The sequence below is a fragment of the Giraffa tippelskirchi genome, chromosome 3, assembly GCF_054371585.1.
Source record: "Giraffa tippelskirchi isolate mGirTip1 chromosome 3, T2T-mGirTip1v1.2.pri, whole genome shotgun sequence".
Lineage (NCBI taxonomy): Eukaryota > Metazoa > Chordata > Mammalia > Artiodactyla > Giraffidae > Giraffa > Giraffa tippelskirchi.
The window spans coordinates 173,042,014-173,054,041 of record NC_137277.1 but is presented as its reverse complement, the minus strand read 5'-3'; the positions used below and the strand labels follow the sequence as shown (position 1 = coordinate 173,054,041).

Genomic DNA, 12,028 nt, shown 5'->3' with positions numbered 1-12,028 from the left:
GACGGTGAAGAAAGCTGAGCGCCAAAGAATTGATGCTTTTGAACTGTGGTGTTGGAGAAGACTCTTGAGAGTCCCTTGGACTGCAAGGAGATCCAACCAGTCCATCCTAAAGGAGATGAATCCTGGGTGTTCATTGGAAGGACTGATGTTAAAGCTGAAACTCCAATACTTTGGCCACCTCATGCGAAGAGTTGACTCATTGGAAAAGACCCTAATGCTGGGTAGGATTGGGGGCCGGAGGAGAAGGGGACGACAGAAGATGAGATGGTTGGATGGCATCACCGACTCGATGGACATGGGTTTGGGTAAACTTCGGGAGTTGGTGATGGACAGAGGGGCCTGGCGTGCTGCAATTCATGGGGTCGCAAAGAGTCAGACACGACTGAGCGACTGAACTGAACTGAAAGCCTTTGACTGTGTGGATAACAACAAACTGTGGGAAATTCTTCAAGAGATAGGAATACCAGACCACCTTACCTGCCTCTTGAGAAACCAGTATGCAGGTCAAGAAGCAACAGTTAGAACTGGACAGGGAACAGACTGGTATGTCAAGGCTGTATATTGTCATCCTGCTTATTTAACTTCTATGCAGAGTACATCATGCAAAATGCCGGGCTGAAGCACAAGTTGAAATCAAGATTGCTGGGAGAAATATCAAAAACCTCAGATATGTAGATGACACCACCCTTATGGCAGAGAGTAAAGAAGAACTAAAGAGCCTCTTGATGAAAGTGAAAGAGGAGAGTGAAAAAGCTAGCCTAAGACTCAACATTCAGAAAACTAAGATCATGGCCTCTGGCCCCATCACTTCATGGCAAATAGATGGGGAAACAATCACTGCAAATGGTGACTGCAGCCGTGAAATTAAAAGATGATTGCTCCTTGGAAGAAAAGCTATGACCAACATAGACAGCATATTAAAAAGCAGAGCCATTACTTTGCCAACAAAGGTCCATCTAGTCAAAGCTATGGTTTTTCAGTAGTTATGTATGGATGTGAGAGTTGGACTATAAAGAAAGCTGAGCACTGAAGAATTGATGTTTTTGAACTGTGGTGTTGGAGAAGACTCTTGAGAGTCCCTTGGACTGCAAGGAGATCCAACCAGTCCATCCTAAAGCAAATCAGTCCTGAATATTCTTTAGAAGGACTGATGCTGAAGCTGAAACTCCAATTCTTTGGCCACCTGATGCAAAGAACTGACTCACTGGAAAAGACCCCCATTCTGGGAAAGACTCAAGGCAGAAGGAGAAAAGGACGACAGAGGATGAGATGGTTGGATGGCATCACCGACTTGATGGACATGAGTTTGAGTAAGATCTGGGAGCTGGTGATGGACAGGGAAGCCTGGCATGCTGCAGTCCATGGGATGCCAAAAAGTCAGACATGCCTGAGCTACTGAACTGATCTGAAAAAGATGAAAAAGAACCAACAAAAGAACCGACAACAAAAAACTTTAGACACCACAGATGCTGCCTAAATGACCCAGATCACCTGATCAAAAACTTGACACCAGCTAATTCCATTATATCTCTAAGGACTGCATGATCTTAGGTAAGGTCCTTAACTCCACTGACCCTCAGTTTCTCTATATCCAAAATGGGCATTAAAATTGTACCTACCCACATTTAAATGAGATAATACATCAATGATCTTAGCAAATGGTATTAGCACATCACTTGTTGTTTACTATCTAGATTTTATTAATGGCATGATTACTACCCAAATCCAAACCCAACTCATTGCATCCATATGGCCGTTTCCATATTTCTCATGCTTTCCTCTAAATACTGTTGTGCGCCTCCAACTCATCTCCAGGATGTCCCTATCTGGCCTTCCCTGACAATTCTTTCCTATCCTTCTATCTTTCGTTCTATCTCCTTGCCTGGGTTGAAACTTGAGTCCATCGCAAGTACAACACTCCCTGTTTTTTTTTTATGGTTTTCTCAAGATGTCCACAGGACCAGGAACAGCTAGAGACCAGCATTCTTGTGCTTCCATGATGGCACTTCAATCCTACATTCTTCCCCATTCTTTGAATTATATGTGTGTCATTAGACCCTCTGTTTCCCCTCCTTCTGGCTATCAATTGAAGGTCTTCATCAGTTCTTCACTACCCTTGAAGAATTTGGCCCAAATTCACCATCTCCTCTTGCATTCCTGTTGCTGACATCAGTTTGCTGCTGCTGCTGCTAAGTTGCGTCAGTCGTGTCTGACTCTGTGCGACCCCATAGACGGCAGCCCACCAGGCTCCCCCGTCCCTGGGATTCTCCAGGCAAGAGTACTGGAGTGGGTTGCCGTTTCCTTCTCCAGGGCATGACATCAGTTTAGGCAACGTTAAAACCATGTGACACAATGCCACTTATCAAGTGGTTTTGGCCAGCTCCCCAAATCAGCTTCTATTTCCAACTAAGAGTCAGGGGACATACTAAGTGAGACCACAGGAATGTAATTAACAAAAGAAACAAAAGGAGGGAAACTCAGAAAAAAAAAACCTCCTTGTTTGTTCAAAACATAAATTGCAAAGGAAAATGAGAAGGGTGGTAGTGATAAGAAACATAGATTAAAATTAAAAAGAAATCATACAAATGCAGTGTGTGCACCTTATGTGGAGCTTCATTCAAACATATGAAATTGAAATAAATAAACAAATAAAATAACTTTTTTTGGGAAACCAACTGGGAAATTAGAATATTGACTGAATATTTGGTGATATCAGGGAATTGTGGGCTCATTCACTCAGTCATGTCCGACTCTTTGCAACTCCATGGACTGTAGCCCACTAGGCTCCCCTGTCCATAGAATTCTCCAGTCAAGAATATTGGAGAGGGTTGCAATTTCCTTCTCCAGGGGATCGTCCTGATGCAGGGATCGAACATGTGTCTCCTGCTGGGCAGGCGGATTCTTTACGACTGAGCCACTGGAGATAACAGTTTCACTTAATCTGCAGCTATTCCATCCCACACCCACTCTTTGCATATGTCCTGCTTTGTCTAGTGTTGCTCAATTCATGGTATAATTGACACTTGGGTGAGACACTTCATTTCTTCATTGTGCCAGACTATCCCGTGAAATTCAGTGGGTGTAGCATTCCTGTCTCCTGCCCACCGAGTGCCTTAGTACCCCACCTTCAGACACTATGACAGCTAAAATACGCCCCCAGATATTTCCAAACACACCTTGCTGTCCCTTTTCCAATTGGGTCTCCTACTGCCCCTTCCTATTGCTGTTGTTCAGTCACTAAATCATGTCCAATTCTTTGTGACTCTATGGACTATAGCCTGCCAGACTCCTCTGTCCATGGGGTTCTCCAGGCAAGAATACTAGAATGGGTTGCTAATTCCTTCTCCAGGGAATCTTCCCTACCCAGGATTGAACTCGGGTCTCCCACATTTCAGGCAGTTTCTTTACTGTCCATGGGGTTCTCCAGGCAAGAATACTAGAATGGGTTGCTAATTCCTTCTCCAGGGAATCTTCCCTACCCAGGATCGAACTCGGGTCTCCCACATTTCAGGCAGTTTCTTTACTGTCTGAGCCACCAAGGAAGTCCATTTAATATGGTTCAACTGAATATTCTTTCTTCTGGAAACCCTCACTAATAATGCCCTACAGCCTTCCACCACTTCCTTTACCCAGTGCTTACCACTCTGTGTGTGTTGTAATAGCTGTTTTTCTAGTGGTCCCCTCCCTCTCCCCATACTGCTTGGCCCTAATTATCTAGAAGAGAGAGCACCAAGTCCTAACTTAATCTCTTGGTATCTCCAGCTTCACTTGGCTCAGCGCCTGGCTCATAATAGTACTAACCCATGTTGGATGAATACACACACAGGAAACTGAGCATACTTTCCCTGATGATTCAATGTTGGTATTTGTGGGCACAGAGCTGCCTTCAAAGCCTATTGAGTCACATTTTTGGCTCTATACCAAGTGACCTGCCTTTTCTCGTTTTATGGATGTGTGCGTCTGAATTTTAAATCCTATCATTGGCATGCCTGCCTGCACTAATCCTTCGTGGCCTTTGGAATCTGAAGCTGACTGTCCAGCCAGAGTGCTGTGTCAGGCACTCTGTGAGCTTAAGTGAATGACTGTTGTGACAATAACTACCCCAGTCCAGGGTCTTTTTGTCTTATTCCTGAGTTCTTGCTAGGTTTCACACTCTCACTGTGTCTCCTCTGGTTAGTGAGGCAATGAGTTTTTAAAAACCCACTGTATAGTCATTTTCTTTTTAGCAAGTGCTTAAAGGTGACTCGGGAGGCCTTGTGAAGTAGTGAAACCTCTGCTGAGATGCCCATTCCTAGGATCCTGCTGGTGACAGAAGGATGGACTCAGTGGTTTCTAAATGGTCACTGTGTCTCTGCAGTCACAAAATTGATGGGCATACTTTTTTATTTTGAAAATTTTCATATCCAGAAACATTGAACTATGTCACAGATATAAAATCTTTCTAAATTATGGTTTAAATGACTTTGAATTTAAAAAAAGAATCAAAAAATCTTTCCATTATAATTAATATCGAATAAAGTCCAGGACCACAAGGGATAAAGACAAAGAGAACAACCATGCATGCTTAGTCACTCAGTCGTGTCCAACTCTTTGTGACCTCATGGACTGTAGCCCGCCAGGCTCCTCTGTCCATGGGATTTCCCAGGCAAGAATACTGGAATGGGGTATCATTTCCTACTCCAAAAATAGAACAACTAGGCAAAGAAGTAAATGGGGAATACAAGTTTCAGAGCAGGACTTCCCTGGTGATCCAGTGGTTAAGAATCCAGCTGACAGTGCAGAGGATGTGGGTTCAATCTCTGGTCCGGGACGATCTCACATGCCATGGGGCAACTAAGCTGGTGTTCCACAACTACTGAATCTGCACTCTAGAGCCCATGCTCCAAAGCAAGAGAAGCCACCACAATGAGAAGAACACCACAACTAGAGAGTAGCCCCTACACACCACAACTAGAGAAAAGCCCTCGTGCAGCAATGAGGCCCCATCGCAGCCAAAAGTAAATTTAAAATTTTTTTATTTAATTAAAAGAAAAACACTGCAGAGCATTTTCATATTTGCTAAACCTTTAAATATTTTTTATATACCTCTCAATGCTATTTAACTCAATCAACAAACAATGTTTAGTTCTTTTATTTTCAAGGTTTATTCTTCTCATCATTTTTGTCTTTTGCAAAGTAATGACAACAATTTAAGAAACAAAGCTATACAAACAAGAGTGTTCAATGCCTTTTTAAAATAGCCTTCTGCTCAAGAAAGTCCATATATCTTATTCCTTCAAGCATAACTTTATACCTCATTCTAAACCAAACAGCTTATGGAAAACTAGTATTAAATAGCAAAACACACACAAAAAACACACATATAAATAACATAACATAAAATAGAATATAACACGATGCTTAACAAAGCAAACTATGATGCAATATGAATCAACTTCACTAATTGGACAAGTCCAATGAGACACAAATCAGATAAGCTTTGAGCCCTCAACAAGAAGTAAGTGAAGCTGTCAGATCAGCTAGGTTCCTTTCGTCCTTGGGCTGTACCCAATTCCATTCCAGGGAGCATCCATTTTCACATCCTCTTGACTCTTTGACTGCAAAGAGAAAAAGAAAAAATAAGCAAAGATAGAGTGACAGGCAGGTGGGAATGTGTTTCGTGCCTACAGATTGACCCACACTCCCTAGTCTCATTTCAGGATACCAAGCAGCTCAGAGGCACTGTGAGGAAGTCAGGGTTCAGAAATGATGACCCTGCCCAACATAAGCCAGCTAGCCAAGGACAGAAGCAGAATGTAAACACCATGTCTTCATAGTGAGTGTCTGACACCCTGGTGTGAAATGATTCTGTCCACTGATAAAATGTCACTCTGTTATCATCCATGAAATCAGAGCCATGGACCTCTTTTGAATTGTTTACTTTTTAGCTTTTAACAAATGAATGTCATGTAGTCTGTCAGTTATATAGATAGGAAGCATCTTTGCAACAAGGATTGAATGCATAGAGGAATCTAACACACTATGTGAGAAAAAAAAAAAACTAAATTAAAATGATCTGTAAGTAGTTGAAAAAAAGAAGTTTTGTTTTCATGAGCTCAGTCCCTCAGTCGTATTTGACTCTGCGACCCCATGGGCTATAGCCCATCGGGCTCCTCTGTCCATGGGATTTTCCAGATGGGAATACTGGAGTGGGTTGCCATTTCCTCCTCCAGGTGATCTTCCTGACGCAGGGATCGAACCCACATCTACTTGTGTCTCCTGCATTGGGAGGTGAATTCTTTACCACTAGCACCAACTGGCTCCATTCAAATTACCCTTTAAAATTGCCACAGCACTTAGGCTAAAGCCTTCCAGCAAGCCTGTGATCCACCACTCTAACAACACTAACCCCAAACATCTGGAGCAAGGCTGATGGACTAAAGGTTTCTTACCTGAGCATGTGCACGGCTTGTTTCACCCACTTCTTCTTTGGATCTGCACACACAGCTAATTTTTTCCTGGTGTAAAAGCTGAAAAAAAAAAATCAGACAATTTGATTTATGTTTCGAGAAGTTTTAAATTTTTTTCCACAGAACATACAATAGAAATTTCATATTCCAATTGATTGCTCTACACCCTAAACAATTCATTTGTTTCAGAGGTGAAACGAAATGAAAAAATAAAGCTTCTGATAAAGCTTGATGCAAGAAATGAAAGTGATTCTCCCTAACTTTCTCTGCAATTTAATGAATGATTGTGCTATAATAAGAAGATAAAGTCCCAGAATTATCTACTTTTGTTGGTGGTGGTTACATGACATATGGATATATCTGATCATTTCAAATATAATATCTTAGATACATCAAGAATATTATATGTGGTGGTATAAATTCTGAGTTTTTACTTAGAGCTGCAACCACTTTCTGGCAGAAGATGCACATTTCAAAGTTTATGTCTTCCCTATTTTCCTAAGATAGCATCTTAGTTTATAAATTTATCTTCAAAAGTGATTTTGCCCTCAGCTATGTTCATGCTTTTTAAACTAAGCTTTTGCCTTATTTCAGTCCTATTTAAAGTGAACTTTGAAGATATATGTACTCCTAAAACAAAGTTATCTTTGCTGCATCAGTAATTTCTGAATGAAACTCCAAAAGGCAAAGCTTTTTCTACCTGAAATTCCCATGTACTCCTGATACAAATAAATTAGAACCCCTTAGTAACTTACACAACTGCATTGATGTCACAGGCCTCATTGGCCAGCTGCTGTGTGAAGCCCACAAGAAAACTGGGGTGAAGTATTCGTTCTGTATATCGGAGACAGCAGTCAAAGTTGCTTGCTGCTAAAAAGAAATGAAAGGTATTGAGTCCACATGAATTAATTTATTCAGTGGTAGGTATCACAGAACTACTTGAAGTTGCGGAAAACCTAGAACCTGATTTATATGGCAAATTAACTATTTAAGGAAACAGTTCCGATGTCTTTGAGACCCAATTTAGCATAGCTTTCAGTTCCCCTAAAATAATTAGTTGTGTGCTGGGAAATTTTGGTTCAATAATACAATATAGAAGCATATGACTTTTTACCAAGGAATAGCTTTAGCAAGAAATGCAAACTAACAGTGCTTTATTTCAGTTCACTATAATCACTCAAGAATATGAATACCTCTCACTGGAAGAAACCATTATAAATAGTCTTTTAAATTCAGAAAAAAAAAGTGGCAGATTTTTAATCTATTATCTTGGCTACTGAACATTGAGAGGAGGGAAAAGACAAGAAGGTACAAAGGGAAATGTGGCTTATAGGAGCTGCTAATAAGAGCTACAAGTAAAGACTTTTGAAATGGTAATGTTAGTTAATGAGAATTTTTAATTTTGTTCATAAAAGTTCAACACTTGCATTTTCAGGAATGCACCTATTGATAAAAGTGATGTCCTCTTATAGCAATAAAGCAATGCCTGGAAACTCCTCCAAGTTAGATTATAACCTGCTGTATCTCTAACCTGCTGTAAGGGATAATTATAGTCTCAGAGTTGGCAAGTGATATCCCAAGGCCTTGAAAGGATGAAATCAGGTGTCATAATCCACCCCTACAGGATGAGTTTTGAACTTTGGCAAAGCTATTTAGTTGAGAGGTGAGAAAGCTGGGGAAATGAGAGTGTTGCTTACATTTCAAAGTGACCCCATTCACTGGTAGTGTTACACAATTTACATCACTCCCAGAAATAACACTTTGGCCTTTCTCTGGATCTCGGTGGTCTCTAAGAGCCCATTCTGAAAAAAGCCTGCTGAGATTGACAGCAGAGAAAAAAGCCTGATAGGCAGCAGAAACTGTTCCCTCTTCCATTAGCCAGTGAGATGATAACCCCCATCACTTCCTTTAGAAGATTTTCTAACAGGCTTCCATTCCCCTGGGACACCCCCAGAGGAGCTCAAGGCTTAGAGGAAAATGAAAAGAGATCTTCCTCCTGAGCTGGCAGAAAGAGCGACACTTACCTTCTGACTTGCTGCAGAGGTGGAGCAACAGCACTGACATCAAAGCAGCCAGGAGCAAACTCTTGCTACTGCACATCATTTTCAACTTGAGGGATAGATGTCTCAGTGCTGGGTACCCAGTGCCTCAGGAATGCTGTGATGTTTGATAGCAGCCTGGGCCTGGGATGGCCCTACTTATAGCAAATATTGGGAATGTACACAGAAGGCGTGTTCTCACATGGGGTTTTCCCCATTGATTAACCCGCCCCAGCATGTCGTCACAAAGAAAAACCACAGGGAAAACTTCCTGCCTTTCCCTAATGTCGGGAAGGTGTGAAGGTCAGGACGGAGGGGGAGGGAATGCTGAGAAGGGGAAAATCCTTTGAATTTGCAAAGAAGGAAAAGTAGCTTTGCCCTATGTCCCAGAAGACGTATCAGTTTTAACTTAATCTCTTGTCTCTGAGAAGAGAGGACAAGGATAAACAGTGGTACAAAGGTCAGCCCCACTTAGGAACATTCCAGAACTCCTACTGCTACACTCCGTGAGCTTTCCAGAGGCGACTGGGGAGGGAGAAGACGAGGTGGGATACCAAGGCGTTTATGGTTTCATCATTGGTGCTCAACTGTCACCAAAGCTTTGAATTTCTAGGCTACTACTCAGAGCTGGTAATACAACAATTTATATTAGTGTTTCCAGTTTTAGTGGAAAATTTTCTATTGTTGTTTGGTCTCTAAGCTGTGTCCAACTCTCTGCAACCCCATGGACTGCAGCCCGCCAGGCTCCTCAGTCCGTGACTTTTCCCAGGTAAGAATACTGGAGTGGGTTTTCATTCCCTTTTCCAGGGGATCTTCCTGACCCAAGGATCAAACTCACATCTCCTGCATTGACATTCTTTACTGCCGAGCCACCAGTAGTGAAAAATACCAGCTCTTAAGTATGACTGAAGCTTCAACTTCATTTAGTTTCAGGTTCACTCTTCTACATCTACGTTAATGTGACTCTAATCAATACTGCGGAGAAGGCAATGGCACCCCACTCCAGTACTCTTGCCTGGAAAATCCCAACGGATGGAGGAGCCTGGTGGGCTGCAGTCCATGGGGACGCTAGTGGTCGGACACAACTGAGTGACTTTGCTTTCACTTTTCACTTTCATTCATTGGAGAAAGAAATGGCAACCCACTCCTGTGTTCTTGCCTGGAGAATCTCAGGGACGGCGGAGCCTGGTGGGTTGTCGTCTATGGGGTCGCACAGAGTAGGACACGACTGAAGCGACTTAGCAGTAGCAGCAGCAGTAGCAATCAATACTGCAGCTCAGAAAGTGAGCTCCCCTCTTCCCTTAACTCTTCATGCCAATGTGGTTGCATAACTCAATACAAAGCCTCAGAAGGAAATAAAAGGGGGAAGCCTATCAGCAGTGAATAATCAACAAAACAAAGGTCAAATTACAGTGATAATGATAATGTGGTATGTATCCCTAACTTATGACAATATAAGAACTCTCCACTAGGAAGAATATCATTGTAAACTAGGCGATGGGTTTGTAGGAAGGGTATGACTATAGAGAAATAACACAAATCACAGCAAGATCCTCTATGACCCACCTCCCAGAGTAACAGAGATAAAAACAAAAATAAACAAGTGGGACCCAATTAAACTTAAAAGCTTTTGCACTGCAAAGAAAACTATAAACAAGGTGAAAAGACAACCCTCAGAATGGGAGAAATTAATAGCAAATGAAACAACTGACAAAAGATTAATTTCCAAAATATATAAGCAGCTCATACAACTCGATACCAGAAAAACAAACAACCCTATCAAAAAGTGGGCAAAAGACCTAAACAGATATTTCTCCAAAGAAGACATACAGATGACTAATAAACATTTGAAAAGATGCTCAACATCGCCCATCATTAAAGAACTGCAAGTCAAAACTACAATGAGTTATCACCTTACACTGGTCAGAATGGCCATCATCAAAAAATCCACAAACAATGCTGGAGAGGGTGTGGAAAAAAATGGAGCCCTCCTGCACTGTTGGTGGGAATGTAAATTGATACAGCCACTGTAGAAGACTATACGGAGATTCCTCAAAAAATGGAGTAGAAATACCATGTGGCCCAGCATTGCCACTACTTGGCATATACCCTGAGGAAACCAAAGCAAAAAAGGCACATGTACCCCAGTGTTCATTGCAGCACTATTTACAATGGGGTGACAGAGGATGAGATGGTTGGATGGCATCACTGACTTAATGGACATGAGTTTTATAAACTCTGGAAGATAGTGAAGGACAGGGAAGCCTGGCGTGCTGTAGTTGATGGGATCAAAGAGAGTCAGACAGGACTTGGTGACTGGACAGCAGTACAGCTAGCAGCAACACCTCGAAATACATACAGCAAAAATAAACAGAATTGAAGGGAAGAATAAGCAATTCAACAATAAAAGTCAGATATTTCAATACCACATTTTCAATAATGAATAGAAAAACTAGACATAAGATGCACAAGAAAACAGAAGATTTGAACAACAGTATAAACCAACTAAACCTAACAGACATCATTAGAACACTCTAGCCAACAACCATGGAAGAGGCATTTTTCTGAAGTGTACATGGAACATTCTTCCATAAATCACGTGCTAAGGCATAGAACATGTCTCAGTAAGCTTAAAGGGCTTGAAACCATACAAAAATATGTTTTCAAGCCACAATGGAATCAGAATTCAATAATGGAAGAAAATTTGGGAAATTCACAGCTATGTCTAAACACATATTATACAATACATGTCTAAATGACTGGTATGTGAAAGAAGAGGTCAATAAAGAAAGTAGAAAATATTTTGAGAGGAAATAAAATGAAAATACAACATACCAAAACTTGTATGGTGCCACAAAAGCACTGATCAGAAAGGAACTTAGAGCAGGGATAAATGAAATCGAGAAAAGCAAAACAGTAGAGGAAATCAAAGGACTCAAAAGTGGGTTCTTAGAGAAATGCAACAAAATTAATGAGTGTTAATTAGACTAACCAAGAAACAAAAGGGAGGGGTAGAGTGAAGAGAAGACAAACTGCTAAATACAGAAATGAAAGAAGAGACACCACTACTAACTTTAAGAAATGAAAAAGACTATAAGGGAATACTATGAACAACTGTATGATGCATTAGATAAAATAGATGAAAGAAACAAATTACTCAGTTCAGTTCAGTTCAGTCGCTTAGTCGTGTCCAACTCTTTGCGACCCCATAAATTGCAGCACGCCAGGCCTCCCTGTCCATCACCAACTCCCGGAGTCTACCCAAACCCATGTCCATCGAGTCGGTGATGCCATCCAACCATCTCATCCTCTGTCGTCCCCTTCTCCTCCTGCCCCCAATCCTACCCAGCATTAGGGTCTTTTCCAATGAGTCAACTCTTCGCATGAGGTGGCCAAAGTACTGGAGTTTCAGCTTCAACATCAGTCCTTCCAATGAACACCCAGGACTGATCTCCTTTAGGATGGACTGGTTGGATCTCCTTGCAGTCCAAGGGACTCTCAAGAGTCTTCTCCAACACCACAATTCAAAAGCATCAATTC

The 12,028-nt window shown here is 41.5% G+C and overlaps 1 protein-coding gene across 2 annotated transcripts; it reads right to left on the bottom strand.

Annotated features, from left to right (window-relative positions):
- Positions 1–4,998: 4,998 nt before the first annotated feature.
- Positions 4,999–9,255, bottom strand: CCL20 (C-C motif chemokine ligand 20). 2 transcript variants are annotated; one of them, XM_081575792.1, is made up of 4 exons: positions 8,474–9,255; positions 7,205–7,319; positions 6,432–6,509; positions 4,999–5,597 (listed from the first exon to the last, which is right to left on the bottom strand). In XM_081575792.1, exons 1-4 carry the CDS (start codon positions 8,550–8,552, stop codon positions 5,576–5,578), a joined length of 294 nt encoding a protein of 97 aa, XP_081431918.1. In that variant the 5' UTR covers positions 8,553–9,255; the 3' UTR covers positions 4,999–5,575. The 2 variants fall into 2 exon arrangements, with proteins under 2 accessions (XP_081431918.1, XP_081431919.1); XM_081575793.1 differs by having other exon boundaries at positions 7,205–7,316; positions 8,474–8,603.
- Between the last annotated feature and the right edge of the window lie 2,773 nt (positions 9,256–12,028).

Bases quoted from the DNA above. Each gene is read 5' to 3' on its own strand.
- CCL20 (XM_081575792.1), bottom strand. From the start codon at position 8,552: ATGATGTGCAGTAGCAAGAGTTTGCTCCTGGCTGCTTTGATGTCAGTG. The intron at 6,510-7,204 runs GTAAGTTACTAA...TTTTTTTTTCAG, and splicing joins TGTGACATCAATGCAGTTGT to CTTTTACACCAGGAAAAAAT. The intron at 5,598-6,431 runs GTAAGAAACCTT...TTCTCTTTGCAG, and splicing joins CAAGCCGTGCACATGCTCAG to TCAAAGAGTCAAGAGGATGT.